Source organism: Rattus norvegicus, chromosome 15 (genome assembly GCF_036323735.1).
Source record: "Rattus norvegicus strain BN/NHsdMcwi chromosome 15, GRCr8, whole genome shotgun sequence".
In the NCBI taxonomy this organism is placed as follows: Eukaryota; Metazoa; Chordata; class Mammalia; order Rodentia; family Muridae; genus Rattus; species Rattus norvegicus.
In genome coordinates, this window is record NC_086033.1 from 803941 (window position 1) to 823859 (window position 19919).

A 19919-nucleotide genomic window follows, 5' to 3' on the forward strand; every position below is an offset into this window, starting at 1 on the left:
CCAGCTGACAACTTCAAGTTCAGTATTTGTCACTTTATGACATAGTAATGTGAGATCACTGAGTGACCTGAAGTCTGAAACTGTATTCTCCAACCTTTTATGTCTGACCTGATTTAATTGATTGAATGAATGATTTATCAAATGGTTTGCACAACCTGAGAAATCAAAGATGGGCTATTCAAAAATGTTTTTGTTGCTGTTGATTTTAGTCTTGCAGAGCTACTTGAGTAGTTTTCAAAAAATGTTTGTCAAAAATTGGAGGTTTGCCCAGGTGTTATGAGTGTTAGCTTTTCATCTGAGATAAACAACCAAGAAGTAGGAAAGCTGGACTTGGGGGTTGTAATTTTGGAGCCTTCAGTACATGATCATTTGGCCATGGCTTTGGACTCAGTGCCATGGTGGACAGTGTTTGCTAGAACAGAACTGCTCACCTAGAGGAGGCTAGGAAGTGGAGAAGAGAAGAGGCTGGGGTACCAACATCGCCATTCAGAACATTCCCTGTAAGGCCTCACCTGTTAGAGGCCCATTTCCCACTTGTACCACAGCCAGGGACTGAGCCTTTCAGAGGTGAGCTTCAGGGGAACACTTAAGACTTAGATGAGAGCATTTCACACTTCCTATTTTAATATCCTCCCCAAGTCTGATGCCTATACTCAGCGTTTAACTGACTATTATACTTGAAATGTGGAAACAAACAGGCAGACAGATCTGTCTTGGCTCTTTTAATCTCATGCCATTTTTTTTTTCATTTCTAGATAGTTCGTTTTCTATTGCATTCTGGTACTGCTTCTGACATTAGAGTTGTCTGTCCTTCCTTTTACTCCCCTGTCGGGTCTCTGTGATCTCTACACCATTGCTGTTTACCTGCATTAAGTCCTCCCTTGACCCCACCTGCTGCTTCTTTGTTGTTGTAGAAAAAATTTAATCCCAATCCAAGCTTTCTACCTCCACCTTTGATCATTCAGTTTCTGGATAAAAGACACATATGATCTTTATATGTATAATACAGCTTTATCAGCATTAATGTCAGGTAGATATCTATCCTCCATGCTATTGAAATCTATTTCCTATTGATAATCCTGAGTTCTTACTTATTATTTTTCATCTGGGCTGCTCCTAACTCCAATTGGTCAGTCCTCAGAGCCAGGCTTTCCTGACTCCTAACCCATGGTGTCTTTCTCCTCTTTCTGTCTTCTTCTCTCCTTCCTCATGATCTCCTATGACCACAAGGTGGGAATACTAAGACTCCCCTATCTCAATTCTGCCCAGCTATAGGCTTTATTTACCAATCAGAAATAACTTGGGGACAAGGTCACATAACCTTTCTTGGGTCTACGTGAGGGAAAGGACCCTTTTGTCTTTGGGGCATCCAGGTCTTGGGGGCCACACTTAGCACTACAATACACAACAACAGACCAAACCTCAACGTTGTTTTCACTCTTTTGAGGCAATGTGTGTTCAAATTCAGATTCCAGCAGTGTTAGACAGCCTTCCAGCACTCTGGTAAGACTGTGTTCTCAGCTTTCAAACCTCGTTCCTCCCTTAGCTTGATTCTCATGCCTGCCTGTTACAGTTGATAAAAACTATATAAATAATCTTTAGAAAAGTAGGAACATGCTTTCTGAAAATCATGTCTTATTCCCAAGGATGGGTTCTTTTCTGATGAGAAACGCTCCCTTTGAACCATTGTCACTTTCTCTTTCTTTCTTCATAAGTCCAGCACTCCCACCTCTGGACTGTAGGTTAGTTTTGACTTGTTAGCAAAACAATTGTACACTGGGTCAGTTACAGCACATTTTGTTCAAGGCGACCAGGACCCGGGCTTCACTGTGGAGGATTGGAAAAGCTCTCTAGTGATGTTCATTTTTTGCTTCATCTCACCATGCATATTAAACTTCCTTCATGACCTCCCTTAAGGGTAACAGAATAACTTCTCACGCTGTACATATAGCTTCCAGCTCAGTCCACTGTGTTCAGGGCCACACTTAGCACTTGGGATGCTTTTGAAAACATAGGAGAGGAAATGCATCAGGAATGGGCTCCCTAAAGCCTGCAGATGGCATTTGGTAAGCAGTTCTCCAGAGCAGTGGTAAAGGTCTTAAGATCCATGGCTGACTGAGATCATTTTTGTCACATGACTTAGAAATAAAGTAACCCTTGAAGAATGGAAAGGAGAGGCAAAGGAAGAAGCTGGCTGTGGCAGAGTACCTCTGCAACCCTACCACTGGAGGCTGGAGGATCAGAAGTTTACTATGGAGTGACGTTTTTTGTGGTCAGCCTGGCTGTATGACCCCGTTTCTGGGGGAAAAACAAAACCTAAAGCAACTCACTGACTGTTGTTCCTCTCCACTTAGAAGTTACAACTCTTCCAATCAAGAAGGCCAGAGATGCAAAAAAAAAATAATAATAATAATTGGCATTAGTGAAAATGGAACTGTTAAAATTTGAATTCCAAAGTTATGAAGTGTGGTATCTTATTGCTCTGTACTTATTTTCTTTTCTCTTGTCTCTTTTTTTTAACTGGGAGAAAATATAAAATATTGTAGAACATGGGCAACTCTCTGGGCTATAGTCTTCATTTTATCAGGGCTGAAAATAAAGATTAAAAAAAATCTCAAAGATGATCCGATTTATTCTTAATCTGCTCAAGGGTTACCCTGAGTGATCCCAGTTCTCAGTATGTTTCAGAGACCCAAATTCTGCCAGACCACTGGGTAGCTCAGAAACAGGGCTTTACGTCAGAGCTCACCAGAGGAGAAGATCCTTCTTAATGAGGGCCCCCTCCACCAGTGTGTTCTCTTATGTGGTTTCAAACAGCTCACATTTAACTGGCAAGCCCATTCACCAGCTAAGATTAAACCAGTGAAGAATCCAAATGAAGAGACAGGTCCAAGGTATTGGAGCATGCATCTTCTATAAGGTCTACACAACGCCCTGAATAGATGAGAGTTGCTATCTCAGAAGGCAGGCTGTGAGCACGACGATCAAGCTTTAGAAGTAACATCTTTGTTTTGTTTCTTTTTCCAGGCTTGAGATTTTTAAGAGCTCTCAGACTGATTCAGTTTTCAGAAATTTTGCAGTTTCTGAATATCCTTAAAACAAGGTAAGCTACTCATTCTTGTCCTCTGCCCGTCTGGTTCCTTAGGACAGGGTGGTAAATACCAAGTGCATCTGTTTTCATTGTGTTAAAAACGATAGAGTTACATTACTCACAGGAAGAGTGACATAGCACAGAACTGGAGAGCTCAACTACTAAGGTACGGTTTGCAGTGTTCTCTTCTGCAGGGTCAGGGAGATATAGGAGAAAGGCAGAGATGCGGTTCTACATGTGGGAAAGAGGACATAGTCTGGCAAGGTCACATGGCTGGTTATCTAGGCACCAAGGTGGTCTGCAACATAGGCATCCTGGGAGAGCCCCATCCATCCATCGTGGATGAGGGATGGACCTGCTCACTGCCTGGAAAGTCCTTGTTACCAGGTCCTAAACACTCCTTTAGTTACCACTAAATAAGAAATTGAACTTGGCTATAAAGGCAAGAGAAACAATTTTTCTTTGACAGGCAATCACAAAGATCATATGGCAAACAGAAAATCCTTTCATTCCTAAGTCTGTTTGAGCTGTCTTGCTTTATATCCAGAGAACTCTGAGGGTGTGCTCTGCAAACTGCCTTGTGGCGAAAAACCTAAAAACCTCCAGTCAAATGCACCACGGCTGCCTCTGTTAACTGTGTTCTGATCTGGAAAACACAGCTAAGACAGGGCCAGACATTCCCTAAAGGATCCCCTGCCTGATGACCTGTCGGTGCCCAGAGCTGGCCTCAAACCTGGCCATTGTTGGTCAACACACTAATAAAAGGCTTAGGAGCCCTCTAACAGGGAGTGACTGCAGCTCGTAAACCCTGCTAGGAAATTACATTTTAAGAAGACCTCTTCTAATGCTCCATTTCCTCTTTGGTTGGCCTTAATGTGCCTGATGGGTGAGAGAAAGCAGGACACCTCTATGCTGTGCCATGTATAATTAATGTCCCCGCTGCTCAAGGGCTTTGGGTTCGGTTGGTTTCCTACGTGTGAAATCTGGAACCCAGCTTCTTGAATCTTATTTCTAGCAAGTGTGCTTTTATTTTGTTATTGATCCTTATTTTATTTATTTTTTTCTTTTCTTTTTTTCGGAGCTGGGGACCGAACCCAGGGCCTTGCCAGGGCCTTGTGCTTGCTAGGCAAGCGCTCTACCACTGAGCTAAATCGCCAACCCTGATCCTTATTTTAAGTGCATATCATCCCCCTTTCCAATTATTCATTTGTATCAATAAGAGATAAAATTCACTTTTTATAGACAGGTCAAAATGTGCAAAGAGCCACAAAGCTCTCTTAAGTTATGCCTGATCCCTTTATATTTTATCTTTGGAGGTAAAAATTTATTTTCTCCATTTTTGATTTATAATAACATTCATAGGTAGTGATTTTTAAAATGTCCTTTGAGTAAATGTACCCTTAAGTTTTACCTTTTTATAGATCTTCTGTGCAGTAGGCTTATATTGCTTTTGAAATAGAAGTGATTAACAAAGCTAGCATATCTAACTAGGTCCTTTAATTCCAGCACTAGGGAGGCAGAGGCAAGTGGATCTCTGTGAATCTGAGGCTACCTGGTTCTATATAATAAGTTTCAGCCTATCCAGGCCCACAGAGGGAGACCTTTTATTTATTTTTAAAAAATCTATCTAGTGTGAACGTATACTGAAGTTGTATTACAAGGCTGATCCGACCTCCCAACACCCCTCCCAGGGAGAGTTGGTGAGTGACCAGTACCAAACTTGGGGTCTTATCCTAAAGATTTGTGTTCTAGCAGGAATTAGGGTGGGGTGGGGGTGCTGTAATGGAAACATACACATACTCTCACATGTCCTCGGGTCTCTTTTTTCTACTTATCATTGACCTCATAAATCAATGAAACTTTTGTTCTATGATGAGATTCTAGGAAGATCCTAGCAATAATGCAGAGAGAATAGTGTTCCCGCCCTCTTCTTCCCATGCGGTTCCTCTGTGAATGACCACAATGTGCCATCTGAGTATCTTTTACCAACCTTGTGCTAGGGCACTCACCCATTTCCTGCCACTCAGCAAAGATGGCTTTTCTTCTAGATTCAGACGTTTGATATGGCAGCTTTGGAGAGCAGCCTTTTCATAGCTGTGTAGTTATGATGCTGCTTTATTTTCTATATAAAGGAGAAAGAGAGTAGAAGTTTCTGACTGGAAGAAGAGGAGGCTGTGCTTGGGGGTGGGGGGTAGGGGTTGGGGGGGTGGGAGGCAGCAGCTCTCCAGCACATAAGCAGCAATTGGTTATCTGCAATCCTAGCGCTCAAACAGCATTTTCTCAGGACCCCCACTTCCCATATAGGAGGTTCTACTCTCAGACAATGTCTTTCCTCAGAACCCTACACTATGCATATTCTGGGTTCCTACTATTGGCAGTTACAACCAGGTGGCCACGTGAACCCTGTGAGTCTAAGGTTAGCATCTCTGTATGCAAAAGTGAATGTGGATGGTGTGTGCCCCAACAAATATTGTGACTAGAGGTCTCATGGGAGTGGGAACATAAAACTAGACCTCCTGCCAGAGTATAGGTGTTAGAATAGGAGTGAGCCCAGGTCTGGGATGCACAGAAAGTCGCTGCTTGGGCGTGGTAGGAGCTGTGAAGGAGGAAGGGTCTTTCCTGAGGAGAAGAAAAAAACCCTGAGAAAAATCAGTGTCTTTCATTCTAGTATTCTAGTGGGCCTGTGGGATGGTCACATGAAGGGTAAGGAACATGGGGCTCAGTTCAATCAAGATATGTGTAGAAAGCATGCAGTAAGAGAATATGACACCTGTGGGACCTTTGAGCCGTTCTTCTCTCCTAAATATGTTGACATAAGGAGGGCGAGTTTAGGGTAAGGAGGCAGAGACCAAATCTCCAGGTCCAAAGAAATACTTCCTTTAGCTGCAGGAACTCTAGAAGCATGGGGGTCACTTTCTTCATGGGGTGCCCAGCGATGCCCTGCTTCTTCTTTCAGGCAATCCAAGCTTGTTTCTCAAAGCTCTGTGCAAGAAATAAAGCCCCAGGTTTCTAGGGTTTTGGCCTTGGGCAGATTCTCTTGTGAGTGCTGTATACTCTGACTTTATAGTGGGAGGTTGGGTGGGGAAGCTGTGTCCTCATTGTTAGAAAAATCCTGTCTGACTTTCCCATGTAGTGATTGTCTGCCAGTCTGAAGTCCATTGCTTAGTTATCGTAGAACTGAAAGAAATGGGACACAGCAGTGTGACAGGGGAGGGGGCATAATTAAGAGAACAACAGAAGGAGCAAGAAGGAGCAGGAGGACAGGCAGGGGACTGTGTAGCCAGAATTAGGGCAAGTTAACCTGTAAGTTAACAAGGGGCCTAAGATTCTCTGTACCCTGAGATGGCCTATTTAAGGAAGACCAGAGATTCTGGGTCATTTACGTGAGCCTCTGGAAGTTCCTCAGTCATCCTACCAGCTGGTGAGTCAACTTTCAGTGCTGGGTCATTTGTTCCACCATGAAAGCCAGATGAAATCTGCTTACGGGCTTTAATCCCACATCTTGTTGAGCATAGTCAATAGTGTTTATTAAAATATGGATTACCTGGTACATGCTTTTCCAAGACGAAAATGGCCTCATGGTTTCCTCTAATCATTTAAGTAACATGTGCTTCCTGTGAACATCTGTACCATATGTAAGAGTATAAAGGGTGAGGTAAAACACTGTTGCCTGTGCTCAGAAAGCCATTGCTATCTACCACGAAAATGTTTTCTCCTATGAAGCCTATGTGCACAGCCACTAACCAGTGACCTAAATAATACATGCAGGGGGCATTTTCAAAATTACCTTTAATATATATATATATATATATATATATATATATATATATATATATATATATCCTTAGAAATGGCTCCAAGGCTGTTCACGAGGCAGGATATTTGTGGTGGTGGATATAGGAGTGCAAAGTAGAAGCCAGACTATGAGGGTTGCTTAGGTTGATTGGTTATTTGGAGAGCAAATTGGAGATGTTGAAGGATTTTAATTGGAAGTATGGACATAGCATTCTGGAAATCTGTTTCCACTAGTTGTATAGAATTGGTTTGAAGTATCTAAGATTTAATAGATCTGAAGACCAGAAAGGAACAGTAGTCCAGGGAAGGGCTGTTGAAGCCAAGCCTCAGAGCAGTTCATGTGGACAAGAGGAGACTGATACAGAGATAACTAAGGAACAGACTATAGAGACAACTTAGGGTCAGACAGACATGACACAACTTGATTTTGATTCATTTTGCATTGCAAAGTTCATTAATCTCAGTGTGGCCTGGTCCAGTCAATGCTCCAATTTGGGTCACTTCGTAGATACCTAGCAAATGTTGCAATGAAAAGATAAAAAAGGCTGTTGACACCTGGCTGTGCCCTCAACCAGAAGCAAAGTAGCAGTCAGCAACAGGGATAAATTTGTGCTTTCTTGTGCAAAGTGGCTGACATTTTCAGGGTTAACCAGAGTGTGTTCTATTTTCTGTAAGGGCAGAGACGAATTCTTGGCAGCTTTGGCTTTTCTGATCTGATCTTAAAAATCCGACTCTCTCTTCCAGCACCCAGGAGTCCTGGGAAACATCACTGATCAGTCAGAATCTTGCTTGCCTATTGATGAGTCACTGTGTCCACCCATATTAATGACTGGAGTCCAGTGTTAGTCATACTGTACCAAAATTCCCAAGAAAACAACTTAAGGGAGGAAAGAATTTTGGGCTCAAGAGTTTCAGAGGTTTCTGACCCATGGCCAGCTAGCTTTGTTACCCTGTCTGATAGTGAGGTGGAGTATCCTGAGAAAGCAAAATTAGTCACCTCATAGATGTCTGGAGAGAGGAAAATAAGTAAAGAATGGGAGAAGACATCAGAGACAAGATGTAGCCACCAGAAATGCATGGCTTCTAATGCTTCTAACCTACTTCCTCCATCTAAGCCCCATTTCCTAAAGTTTTCAGACCCTCCCAAAATATTCTCACCAAGTGGGGGAACAAGTCCTTTCAACATATGAGCCTTTAGAAACATTTCCTACTGTGGTAGCTTGATTAAGAATGAGTTCTAGAGGCTCATATATTTGAATATGTGTTCCTAATTTGGCAGAAATGTTTGGGAAGGATTGAGAGGTGTGGCTTAGTTGGAGGAGGTGTGTTACTGGGGTGGGTTTTGAAGTTTCAAAAGCCATACCATTTCTTTCCTCCTGCCTGCTGATAAGATTAGATGCTCTCAGGTTCTACTCTAGGTCCATGCCTGCTTATCTGTTGCCATGCTCCCAGACATGATGGTTATGAACTTGCCCCAATAAATGCTTTTGTTCTATCAGTTTCCTTAGTCTTATATCTTATCATAACAACAGAAAAGTAACTAATACAAATACCAAACTAGAACAACCATGGAGAAGTCATAGATGGGAACTCAGAAATTCCGTGGAAACACAAAAGTGACATTTAAAAAAATGAGAGAGAGAGAGAGAGAGAGAGAGAGAGAGAGAGAGAGAGAGAGAGAGCCAGGTTTTCATTATAGGATCACCATCTTTCCTTTAAAGCAAGGAGCTAGACTTGGCAAGGTGGGTACCATTCTAACTACTGATGATTTCATGTTTCATCCAAGCCTTTGGGCTTGGCCATCAAGGCTGCACATAGATATCTTCAATGACTCTTTTTGCTGCAAACATACATCGTTTTCTCCTGTCAACTGCCCCCTCCTTCTAAACTGTCCTCTTCAAGATATCAAAGACCACATCACAGAGGACAGAGAACAGTCATCAGGGTTAATCTTGCAGGTTTTCTACATAGCTTTCAAGTATTATCTTGGTCATAGAGCTCAGTTTGAAAGTCCGTGTCCTCACACAAATAATCTATGATATTGCTGATGTCATACAAAGAATCAGATTTCAGCAACAAACCTGGTCTGTCTCAGCAATGGTGATTAAATGTTCTGCACTCAGCAAGAGCTCCCTTAAGCACCATTAATATCTCAGTGACAATCATTTAGAGGTTAATAATCACCATATTTGGGCCATTTTCCCAAAGCACCAAGAGAAGTCAGTAGATTTAATATCTTGAAAGGACTCCACATGGTTGTTGATGGCACAGTGCTTTTTCAGGCCCTGAGGATTTGGGAGTCTGTAAAGTGAGTCAATTAGGTGTTGAATTCTCTCCTTGGAAGCGAGAGCAGCACATACCTTTTCTCTCTTTGCCACAGGCTACCTGTTTTCCCTACTTTTTCCTCTACAATATCAGGTTGCATCTTAGGGGACTTACAAGGTAAAGACAGGGAAATGAGCTGTTCTGCTTTGGTTATCCATTGAGAAATTTGCTGGTAGCAAGATTTAGTGGTAACCTGGTTGGTGAGACAGGATGAGCTTCTGGCTTTTTTTTTTTAAATTGGTAATTCCATTCCCAGATGAGCAACTCATTGAGGTATCTGAAAAAGGCTTAAAGGTCAGGGTTTACCATAACCCTGCTTGCCCTTGGGAGTGCCAACTTCAGACCCAGCATCAAGGGCCATGGAGCTAACCGTATCAGGCTGCAAAGTAGGCAGATCTAGCCAATAACTATGTTCTCCAGGCACATTCTGGATGTGAGCCATTTCTGCTATGTATAGGCAAGTAGCAGAATGACTGGATCCCAGGGAATGGCAGACAGTCTGCAGATCTGCACTCAGGCAATCAGCGCTCCTCCTTGGGATTCTGCCTCTTTCTCCATCTCTTTCAGGCTTGTTCTCAGGAAGTCTCTAGGGTGGGCTGTCCAAGGATTGTATCTGAAAAGGACTAGAGCTCTCTTCCACAAGGTTCCTGAAAAGTGTGTCTGACAGGCTTATCTGTTGGCTGACACTTTTGTTGGCCACATTCCATTGGACTACTTAGTAAAGGAAGTCCTTGGTTGACACCTTGGTCTCCCATGCCAGTAGCTGTGGGGAGATGGCTCCTTAGGAAGTGATGATGGGCAAACTACAGGGTAAGGTAAAAGAAGGTCCCCGAGGCTTCCTATATTGTATTCCTGAGTTACTTATAAGAAGCCTGCCACTTACAAGTTGTGATCCCCCAGAAAACTATATAAGCTCCCTCAGGCTTAGTTTCCTGGGTGGTGACTGACAGCAGTGTTCATATCTAGCACCTGCATTAGAGGAAAGGGGGAAGCTCGGAAGAGGGGGAGGACTCAGGAAAGTATTTAGTACACAACCAAGCTTAGCCATCCTCAGGAACTACAAATGGTAATCCTGGCAAGGACCAAGATGCACAGGATGGACAATCTGTTGTTTTTCTGGCATATGGTTTTAAACCAAGAGGATGTCATCCCACACACCCCAAAAGGCCAGTTTCGCCCACAGCGTAGGAAGTATTTACTCATTCTTGTCCTGAGCTGTCAGAATCAACTCCAGGCAAACTGAGAACTTGGATTCCTCTCTTTAGTTCTATAAGTATAAGCACAGGAAAGCTCCACGGGTCATGCTTCACCCAGGAAAAATTATGACAGCCTTTGTTAGGAGGCCTCCCTTGCAAATTCCCCAGACAGCAATAGCCTCCATCCTGGCCTTTTAGCAGTATGCTCTAGATCCAAAATCTAGCAGCCATCAGTGACACTGACACTTACACAGTGGCTCTGGTATAATAGATCGGAAAGTGGCTGAAATGGCCACAGTTCCATTTCCAGCTGTGTGGCCTACTGAACTAAACTTAGGAGTTTCGAAATCCCCAGATGATCTTGAAGGATCCTATTAGAAATGAGTCAGTATACATCAAACATCAGCATGGTGGTGTGGGGGTTAGCACTGTGTACATATTGTGAAAGCCTCAGATGTCACCATTGTTAACCTTCTAAGCAATTAGAAAGGAGATAATATATTAATCAAGAGAAAGAAATAGGCAGAAAGAGGGCAGTGGTATCATAGATGGATTACCCAAAGAGAAGGGTTAGCTTCTTCAGGGCTATATCGTAGGGTTTCTATTGCTGTGAAGAGACACCCTGACCACAGTAACCTTTACAAAGAAAAAGATTTAATTGGGGCTGGGTTAAAGTTCAGACGTTCAGTTCATTATCACGGCAAGAAGCATGGCAGCATGCAGGCAGATATCATGCTGGTGACTGATCTGATCCACAGGTAGTAGAAGTGATTGTATGCCACACTCATAGCTGGAGTGTATGAGATCTCAAGGCTCACCCCTACAGTGGCACACATCCTCCAACAAAACCACACCCATTCCAACAAGGCCGCACCTTCTAATAGTGGCACTTCCTATGAACCAAGCGTTCAAACACATGAGTGTGTGGGGGCCATACCTATTCAAAGCACCACAGGCTGCATTGGACCAGTAATGAAGGAGCAGGAGGCAGAAGAGGGAGGAGTTCTTTTCTGCAAGATGAAAGTGGTGGAAACATCATTAAACATAACTTCATGGTGACTGGTATGCTAGATCACACCGCTGAATTTGATTTGTTTTCTGAGATACAACAGTGTCTTGATTCTACTACGTGGTGTCTGCTCTTCAGAACGTCCGTTCTAAGCTGCAATGCTTAGAGGTTGTGCTGTGATGTCCACAACACAATGGCTCAAGCAAAACACACTGAAGAAAAATAGACAAGACTATGCAGAAATGATGAAGACATGGGGAAATGCCAATTTCGGTGAAGGACACACAAATTTTCCTTGCTCTTCTTTCTGGCTTATTTTTAATATATATTTGAAGGGTTTATTTCAGACACACTTTAGCAAAGTTTGAGGGGTTAATGTAGGGTCCATCTGTGATTTCCCTACAGACTCTGTTGAGATGCTCATTCCTGACCAATATATCTCACCTGAGTCGAATTTCCTTATGACAGCAGCCTGCCTCTTCCCCAAAAGGGACACTGTGACACCATCGGGCGGTTCCAAATGGGTCTTCTCTCTGTAACTTTGGGACTTTTCTTGTCTCCTGTGCACAGTAATTCCATCAAGCTGGTGAACCTGCTCTCCATATTTATCAGCACGTGGCTGACTGCAGCTGGATTCATCCACTTGGTAAGTAGCTGTGAGGACCCTGCCTTCCTGGCTGGACTGGAGCAAGCCTTTGCTGGGCCTTTTATTCATTAACATCTATTTCTTTGGAAAGAGACAAATTTAGTCACACATACAGAAAAGAGGGACGAACTACACAATTTTCAGAACTCCCTACCCTTTACCCCCACCCCCGCAAACTAGTTCCAAATGGTTTGCCTAGTTTTTCATTCTGTATGCAATAACCTGAGAAGGCCACAAGATGGCAGTGCTTCCATAGCAAAAGCCCAGAAAGTCTGGCACTGATGTTGAAAGTTTGAACTTCAACAGCTCTTTGTAAACACCAAATGTGGATCGTTGGGATGTGTCCCTACTTCTCTTGCACAAAAAGCTGGCTTTGAGTCTCTTGCTAGATGATTTCTCACATTGTTTCAAAACCCTCAAATGTTTTTGTTTTTGTTTTTTAAATTAATGATTCTCCGAATGCTATTACCAAACCAAACCCTTCTCACTTCCCCAAGGCAGATTTCTGTAGCCTGCTTTCAGAGAGTGCAGTTAGTATGAAATGCACATTTCATCTGCACATAAACTGTTACAATCAGAAGGAGCCCCCATCAGACTAGAAAACTTTGAATAAGCGACTTTGTCACCATTTGCTAAGCAAGATAATTACGGATTTTACACAATGCTATATATATTTTAATTATGTGTATGCATGTGTGTTAGTATAGGGATGTGTACACATGTGTGAGTGTACCCATGGATGGTAGCACAGGGGTTTAGCTCCCCTGGGACTAGACTTACCAGAGATTATAAGCTACTAGAAGTGGCAATTGAACTCTAGTTCTCTGCAAGTGGAATGGTTCTTAACCTTTGAGCGGCCTTTCCAGTCCCTATGCAGCTAGTCAAACCTCACCCTTTATCATCCAATTCCTTCTGAAGTCAATTGCCAGTTGTGGGCTCAGGTGTCCAAAATCCTGCTGTAACTCCCTCCTCCCTGCTGAGCTTAAGCCAAGCTCATGGGACCAAGCAGCTGTGCAGACCCCAGGAACTCTACAGCCCAAGCAGAAACTATTGACTTGATGGCCCTTTACTGAGGGTGTGTGTGTGTGTGTGTGTGTGTGTGTGTGTGTGTGTGTGTGCATCATATCTTAGTGACTAGCAATGAAAATCATCTGTTCTGTGCTGAGAATAAGAAGCTTATGTAAAAACAGCTTTCTGGAGCTCTGGGCATCCTGGTTCGCATACACGGTACATATGAAGAACTGATGTGCTTCTTCTCCCCCCCTCCCCTTTTTGCTGTAGGTGGAGAATTCAGGGGACCCATGGGAAAATTTCCAAAACAACCAGGCACTTACGTACTGGGAATGTGTCTACTTACTCATGGTCACAATGTCTACAGTGGGTTACGGGGATGTTTATGCAAAAACCACGCTTGGACGCCTCTTCATGGTCTTCTTCATCCTCGGGGGACTGGTAAAAAAAGCCTCTTTCTTATTGTGTCCATTTTAATGATTATTAGTATTTGCTAATACCCACTTTCTTAGACTTAGTGTTTTATGTGTTTTGCACTGGAAGCAAGTAACTGCCTTAATGCAACCAGGCGAACTAAGTCCACATACCGTAGTGACTTTGTTGCGTATTTCTTTAATGTTATGCTTGTCCCTTAGAACCAGGCATATTGTCCTCATTGGGGACAGCCATGTAGCTAGGAACAAACCAAAGTGTTTTAAGAAAGGCATGCCATGAATAAATGAGAGTGTCCTTTAGTAGTAGGATCACTATCAGATACAGTAGTTGCTGCTGATTCTAGTAGATGCTGTCCTGACTCTGTAGAGAGATGGCGGTTTCAAGAGTTCCCCTCCCCTTTATGTTCCTTCCCAAACTTCCAACAAACACTGTGGCTGGAACCTGCCCCTAAAGATCAGGGTCTCCTCATTTAGAAAATGTCATTATAGTTAGTATATGACTGTGTCCAGAGCCCACTCCGTTTCCCCCTTGCAACAAGAGGTTCCCTGGTCCATATGTAGTAAGAGACCACAGCATATGAAGTGATTCCAGAGAGCTTCTAGGCAGCACATTGGCAGTTGCTGCATTTTCTCTTTCAAAGTAGCTCATAATAAAGTAGGATTGTTTTTCTGGGTATGAGGTAAGTGACTAAGATTCTAGTTCACACACAGCTGTCGTATATGTGCACCACACACACATTTATATGAAGCGATGCATACATTTCTCTCTGTTTTGTATGCATAGGACATATACATTTTGGGAAATGTATATAAATGTGTGTGGGGGTGGACATTAATTGCATGTCTGCAGGGCCCCATAGTTAAGGAGACCCCATTATCCAGCCACAGGACAGTTTTTGTTGGGCAAAACATGGCAGTCTCATGTCTCCTTGCTATCCTTTCCTCTTGTGTGATTTCCAAAATTGACTTCTTATGCTTTGTTGTCATTTTTAAATGGAAATGCTTATTTTCAAACATCTTTAGTGTGTAGTGTCTTTAGCCACTCATAAAACATTCTTATCTGAGTGTCTTTCAGAAGGACTTTTTGACAGAAATGTATACATGTGTATGCATGTGTGTATGTGCACATGTGCACTGTGTAAATGCATGTGTGGTCATGTGCACATGTGTGTATGTGTGTTCACATACATGTGTGTCCATGCATGTGTGGGTGCGTGTGTATGTGAGTACATGTGGTGAATGTGTGTGTGTTTGTGTGTGTGTGTGTGTGTGTGTGTGTGTGTGTGTGTGTGAATACTTGCACCATTCTACAAGCCTCTTACTTCTCTTCAGGAAGAAGATGCCTGCTCATTTACAAGTGTCTCCTTTATATTTTTCTTGACTATGGTTTGTTGTTTTCTACTGTCTAGGTCGACTCATGTTTGTTTCATTCTGTGTATTTTCAGGAGCTCTCCCCTTTGTCCTGTTATTGTTGTAGAATCCAACACATGAATCCGTACCTTCGCAGGTCTAATCCTTTTGTGTTTTCAGATCTTAGTATCCCCCTTCTGAAAAGGTCGCCCTTTCTTTGGCCTGTCTTTTTAGTCTCTCTATGTCTCCCCTCTTCTCCTCAGGCCATGTTTGCCAGCTACGTCCCTGAAATCATAGAGTTAATAGGAAACCGCAAGAAATACGGGGGCTCCTATAGCGCGGTTAGTGGAAGAAAGTAAGTATGCCAAGAGGTTTCGTGGCCTCCGCGGCGTAGGAGCCTCTCTGCATGCCATTTCTGTTTGGCTCTTGTTTCTTTGTCTCATGCATGTAGGCAATGTTTGCCCGCTACGTGCCTGAAATTGCTGCTCTCATCCTGAATCGGAATAAATTCGGCGGGACTTTTAACAAACATGGAGGCAGAAAGTAAGTCAGTTGCACCTGAGGACATGTGCTTGAGTGACTTGAAAAGTCCCTGCAGCAGTGACATTGAATCAAGCCCTTCCCTCCACCCTGCCTGCATTTTAATGAGGGAGGGTACACATTCTGCAGGAGAAGGGTTTCAGAGTATGGGAAATGGTTGGACCATCATGAGTTCTTGTGGCCATTCACAATTTCCAAGAAATAACAGCAAATTTATTAAAAGGTGTCCACATGCACCTGAAACCATATCTTCTGCCCTCATTTTATGAGCTGGTTTTATGAACAAGTTCTGTTCTCTGCAACTGAAGTCTCATGACCTCCTGGTAGGTTTGGGATATGCACTAATGCAGGCTAGAACTCTTTTCCTACTGTCTTTGTGTCAAGCACAGTGCTAGGCTTGGCCCATCCTCCCTACTGGAAATGTCAGTGACTGCAAAGAGACCTGTTGTTAAAGGGTTTCGGTGTAAATGCCTCCTGGGCAGGAAGTATTACAGCTAGGGTGTCAGGGTGTCACAGGCAATCACTCATGTGTTTTTTGTTTTACTTCTCAAATGGGAAGGCTTTCTTCTTGGGAATTATTTAAGTTTCTGCTCAGGTGACTTTATCAGCATCAGTATCATCAGTATCAATATCATCAGCACCAGTGTCAGAGCATGAGTCCAGCAGGGACCAGAAGTTTTCTTCTGATGTTGATGCTGGGACCTTATTCTTCTGATCCTCTAACAGGGCTATCTCAATGGAGAGTCTAAGGTGGCCAGGTGGAAATGTTGCAACTGTCTTCAAAAGTCAATAAGAATTTGCTTTGAAAACTCTCGGGGGCCATTCAGCGTTGTTCTTAATTCAGGGTATGATGTGCATAGAATACAGTGGTCATGCATGCCATACATCCCTTTGCAGAGTGTACACTGATATATACACCAGGGACTGACACCCACATCTCTGTTAAAATGCAGAAAGCGTCCCATTCATGCCAGTCTCCTGTCCCCTAACATGGAACTGTTTTATCTTGCTACTTATTCTGATTGCCAAATTATTATCTTAGTTTGGTGTTTAAGAAAACTAGAACCTGGTCTGTAGGGCCTTCTCCCCACAGCTGCCCTTCCTATCATGACAGTTGGCCCTGCTGGATGGAGCCCAGTGAGCCTCTCTCTGATTATTGAGTCCAACACATCCTGAGCTCAGGTGTCCAGTCCTCTTTTCAGAAAATGAGGAGGTGGAGAAAGGCCTCATTTCCTTGAACTACACACAGGACAGCAGTTTCCTTTCATAGACACAAAGGACAGTGCAAAAAGAGGCCAGTTGGCGCCTTCTCAGCAAGGCAGCATGTCTTTCCATCTCCCCCTATGGGCCTCTCCCCTTCCTATTACCTTAACAACCCTGGATGAGGTTAGAACCAAGCTGTTCTGATGTCTGGGCCATTGGTTGGTTCCAAAAGGCCAAATAAGCCGAAAGATTTTCCTGTCATTTATCTCAAGCCAAGAGGAAAACAGTTTCCTAATTCAGTGTGCCTTTAAGATATGGACAAGTCTCTATAAAGTAGCCGATATCCCAAGAGTCCCAGGCCCCCATTATAGCTGTCCCAGCCCACTGGACTCAGCCAGCATCTCCTTATCTCCATCCCCAATGAAGTCAATAAAATCAATTGTTTTGAAATCTAAGTTGAAAGTATTTCTTGACTCTAATTTCCAGGTGGGATTTTATTTTCAGAGTAGTGTTTGTGGTCCCATATGGGTGGGCTGTTGGCTGACAGATTTTGTTGATGGGTGGCCCAAAATGGTGCTCTGAGACCAGGACTCAGAGCTGGCCTGCCCTGGTCTGTGATCTGGTCAGGTTTAAAGTCTGTCATGTCTACCCAAAGCCCCACCTGCTAAGGACTTTAGATCATGGGCCCTCCTCCAGTTTAGTTCTGGCTCTGTAATCTGTTATCACCACTTTTAGCCTCCCCTTCCCCCTACTACCCCCCTGTCTCTCTCTGTCTCTCTTTTTTCTCTCTCTCCCTCTCTCCCTATCTCTCCCTCTTTCCCTCTTTCCCTCTTCCCTCTCTCCCTCTCTTCCTCTCTCCCTCTCTCCCTTTCTCCCTTTCCCCCACTTGCCTCCTTCTCTCTGCCCCCTCCCCTCTCTCTCCTTTGTGAAAATGCATTTTGCTTTTAATGTTCTCTTTTGGGTCTCCCAAGTCCCCAGACCCTGCGGGATATAGTGTACGTCCTGTCATCAACACCAAGGCTGTTCTCTTACTTTATGCATTGTTTCCTGGTTCAAAAGCTAATTACCAAGTAGTTTAAAGAAGCCCTTGGTCACTTAGATCTTTCATCAGAAAACATAAGCTTGGGAAAGGAACGGTAATAAAGGGCCATTAGCACCCTTTGTTTGATGTTGGTTTTCCAGTCAGTAGAACAAGATTGATGAAATGTTATGTTTGGCCAAAATTTGAGTTTTCATTTGGAATTCAGTGTTGAGAGAATGGGCTGTCAGAATCAATAAGTTTCCTTTCGCTTGGGATATGGGCATGTGGTAGTAATTAGCAATATAAGGTCTTTACTTGAGCAACGAAGCATGGATTCTGGCAGCAAACATAATGAGAAACTACAGTTGTTCTATTCCGAACGTCAAAAAGTTTCCAGATAAAATTAAATGCATTTGCAAAAGGGAAGGGACTTAACTTTGTTGAGAGCTGAAGTTTAGACTCTTAAAATAGCAGGCAGCACTTTGAGTTTTGATGCATGCAAAAATGCACGTGTTGTCCCCATCCACACGTGTACATATGCTAACCCCCTCCCCCAGGACTGCGTTCAGCAAATACCTAGAAAACAACTTAAATGTATGTATAGTTAGAGATATTTTTTGTATGTGCATATTTTATTCAGCAGTAACTACTCATAACAATATATTAACTTGTCAGACAACCGATTGTAACTTATGTCCCACAAGCTGTGGAAAAACAAAAATCTGAAATCAAAAGATCATTCAGGATGAAAGTCAGTGTGATAGAGCGACGTGAGGCTTGGAAGACACAATAGTCATGTGCGCGCATTGGAAATGTGGAGGATAGCCACATGCGGGTGTTGGGGCATATGGAGGTTTCCTTGATACTGCCTTGTGACTTTTAATCAATGTGTTTGGCACAACATAACTATTTCCTGGGGCAGTCCCAAAACTTCCTCCCTGTCCACAGGAAGCAAGGGTCTGGTGAGACCTTCTTCACCCTTTTCATTACGTCATCTATCCCAGTTGGCAGTGTAGCTACCCTTACATATGCCGGATGCTGTGTCACTTATTTGGACCCTAAAAATAGAGATTAAAGTGTTAACAAACAAAAGGTTCAATCAGGGACCAAGAAAATTACCCATGTTGGAAATATTGGGGACAATTAGCCCCTTGTGCTGAGACCCTAAGTCTTATTCAGTATAGTAGCCCTCCTATAGCCCAGTTTGCCTTCCAAGGCCTTTGCCTCTGCCTCCTTCCTTTTGTGTCTAATGAAAACTGCTCAGAGGTAGTGGAGGTGTGGGAGATACTGAGACTCCCATAGCCTTGGGGTTCTTGGTTTGCTGTCTTTTCCTCCCACAGTCTCTTACGGTTTCCCCAGAGGTTTCTTCTCTGAGTGTAATTCATTCTACTCCTGGTTAGTTTATGAGAACTGACAAGATCATGGTCCAAGATCAGAGGGCCAAGGGCCATGGAAAATAATTGGCCACAGAGAGGAATCCATCAGCTGTAACCCCCTGGATAGAGACAGCACAGCTGGGGAGCCATCCAGACCTTGTGTTTCCCATGATGCGTCTTCAGTGGCCCCAAAACTGAGGCAGTTCTGGCCCAGGTGTTTGGGACACAGAGAACAGGGTGTAGAGGGCCCCACTGATTTTTGGTAGCCAGAAGCTGAGAGGACACATGAAAAGGAAGGAATAATAAAAGACAAGGGATGGATGAAGGGGAACAGGAAAGTGAATGTAATTATCGTGGAATGAAAATCTCCATGGTGACCTCCCCATTCTAGAGTGGGGAGTGGTTTCTACAGCCAAACCCATATCTTACTCCAGAGCAATGAAACCATCTCTGGAGCTTCAGTGTTGGTCATGTTCATACAAATGCCATACCGTTGTATCTGGGCCAGTTTTGGCATTTGTAGGTTGGCCCATTTTGAGCTCTTCCAAGAGATAACAGTGAATTTATTTAAAGGACTTCATGTGTACCTGGGACCATACTTTCTACCCTCATCTGGACCCAAAGCTGCAAGAATTCAGAGAATAACTATATCTCCTTCATAATCTTTAACTTCCTGGGGCATTCTTCTGTGCCTGCTAGGTATGGGACTATATGTATCTTCTTCTGATTTCTTATGATTGGGGCCTAGTTTAGCTGTTTGTTCAAAATAGACTGCTCTTCTCTTTCACGTGTGTTCTCTCTCTCTCTCTCTCTCTCTCTCTCTCTCTCTCTCTCTCTCTCTCTCTCTCTCGTCTCTCTCTGCCCCTCCATTGTCTTCCTACCTTCAAGTTTTACCCACAGTGGTTCCAGGCCATTTTTTTTT

General features: G+C 43.4%; 1 protein-coding gene across 33 annotated transcripts in view; it reads left to right on the forward strand.

Moving 5' to 3' along the window:
• The window catches only part of Kcnma1 (potassium calcium-activated channel subfamily M alpha 1), a 706053-nt gene that overhangs the window by 452876 nt on the left and 233258 nt on the right, over positions 1-19919 (forward strand). For 32 of the 33 annotated variants that reach the window (XM_063274699.1, XM_063274700.1, XM_063274706.1 and 29 more), the window contains exons 6-9: positions 3028-3103; positions 11987-12062; positions 13344-13514; positions 15121-15212. In XM_063274699.1, the coding sequence (XP_063130769.1) occupies positions 3028-3103; positions 11987-12062; positions 13344-13514; positions 15121-15212 (415 nt within the window). Of the gene's footprint in view, positions 1-3027; positions 3104-11986; positions 12063-13343; positions 13515-15120; positions 15213-15308; positions 15401-19919 lie in introns of all 33 variants that reach the window. The other variant, XM_063274730.1, reaches the window with a different exon arrangement.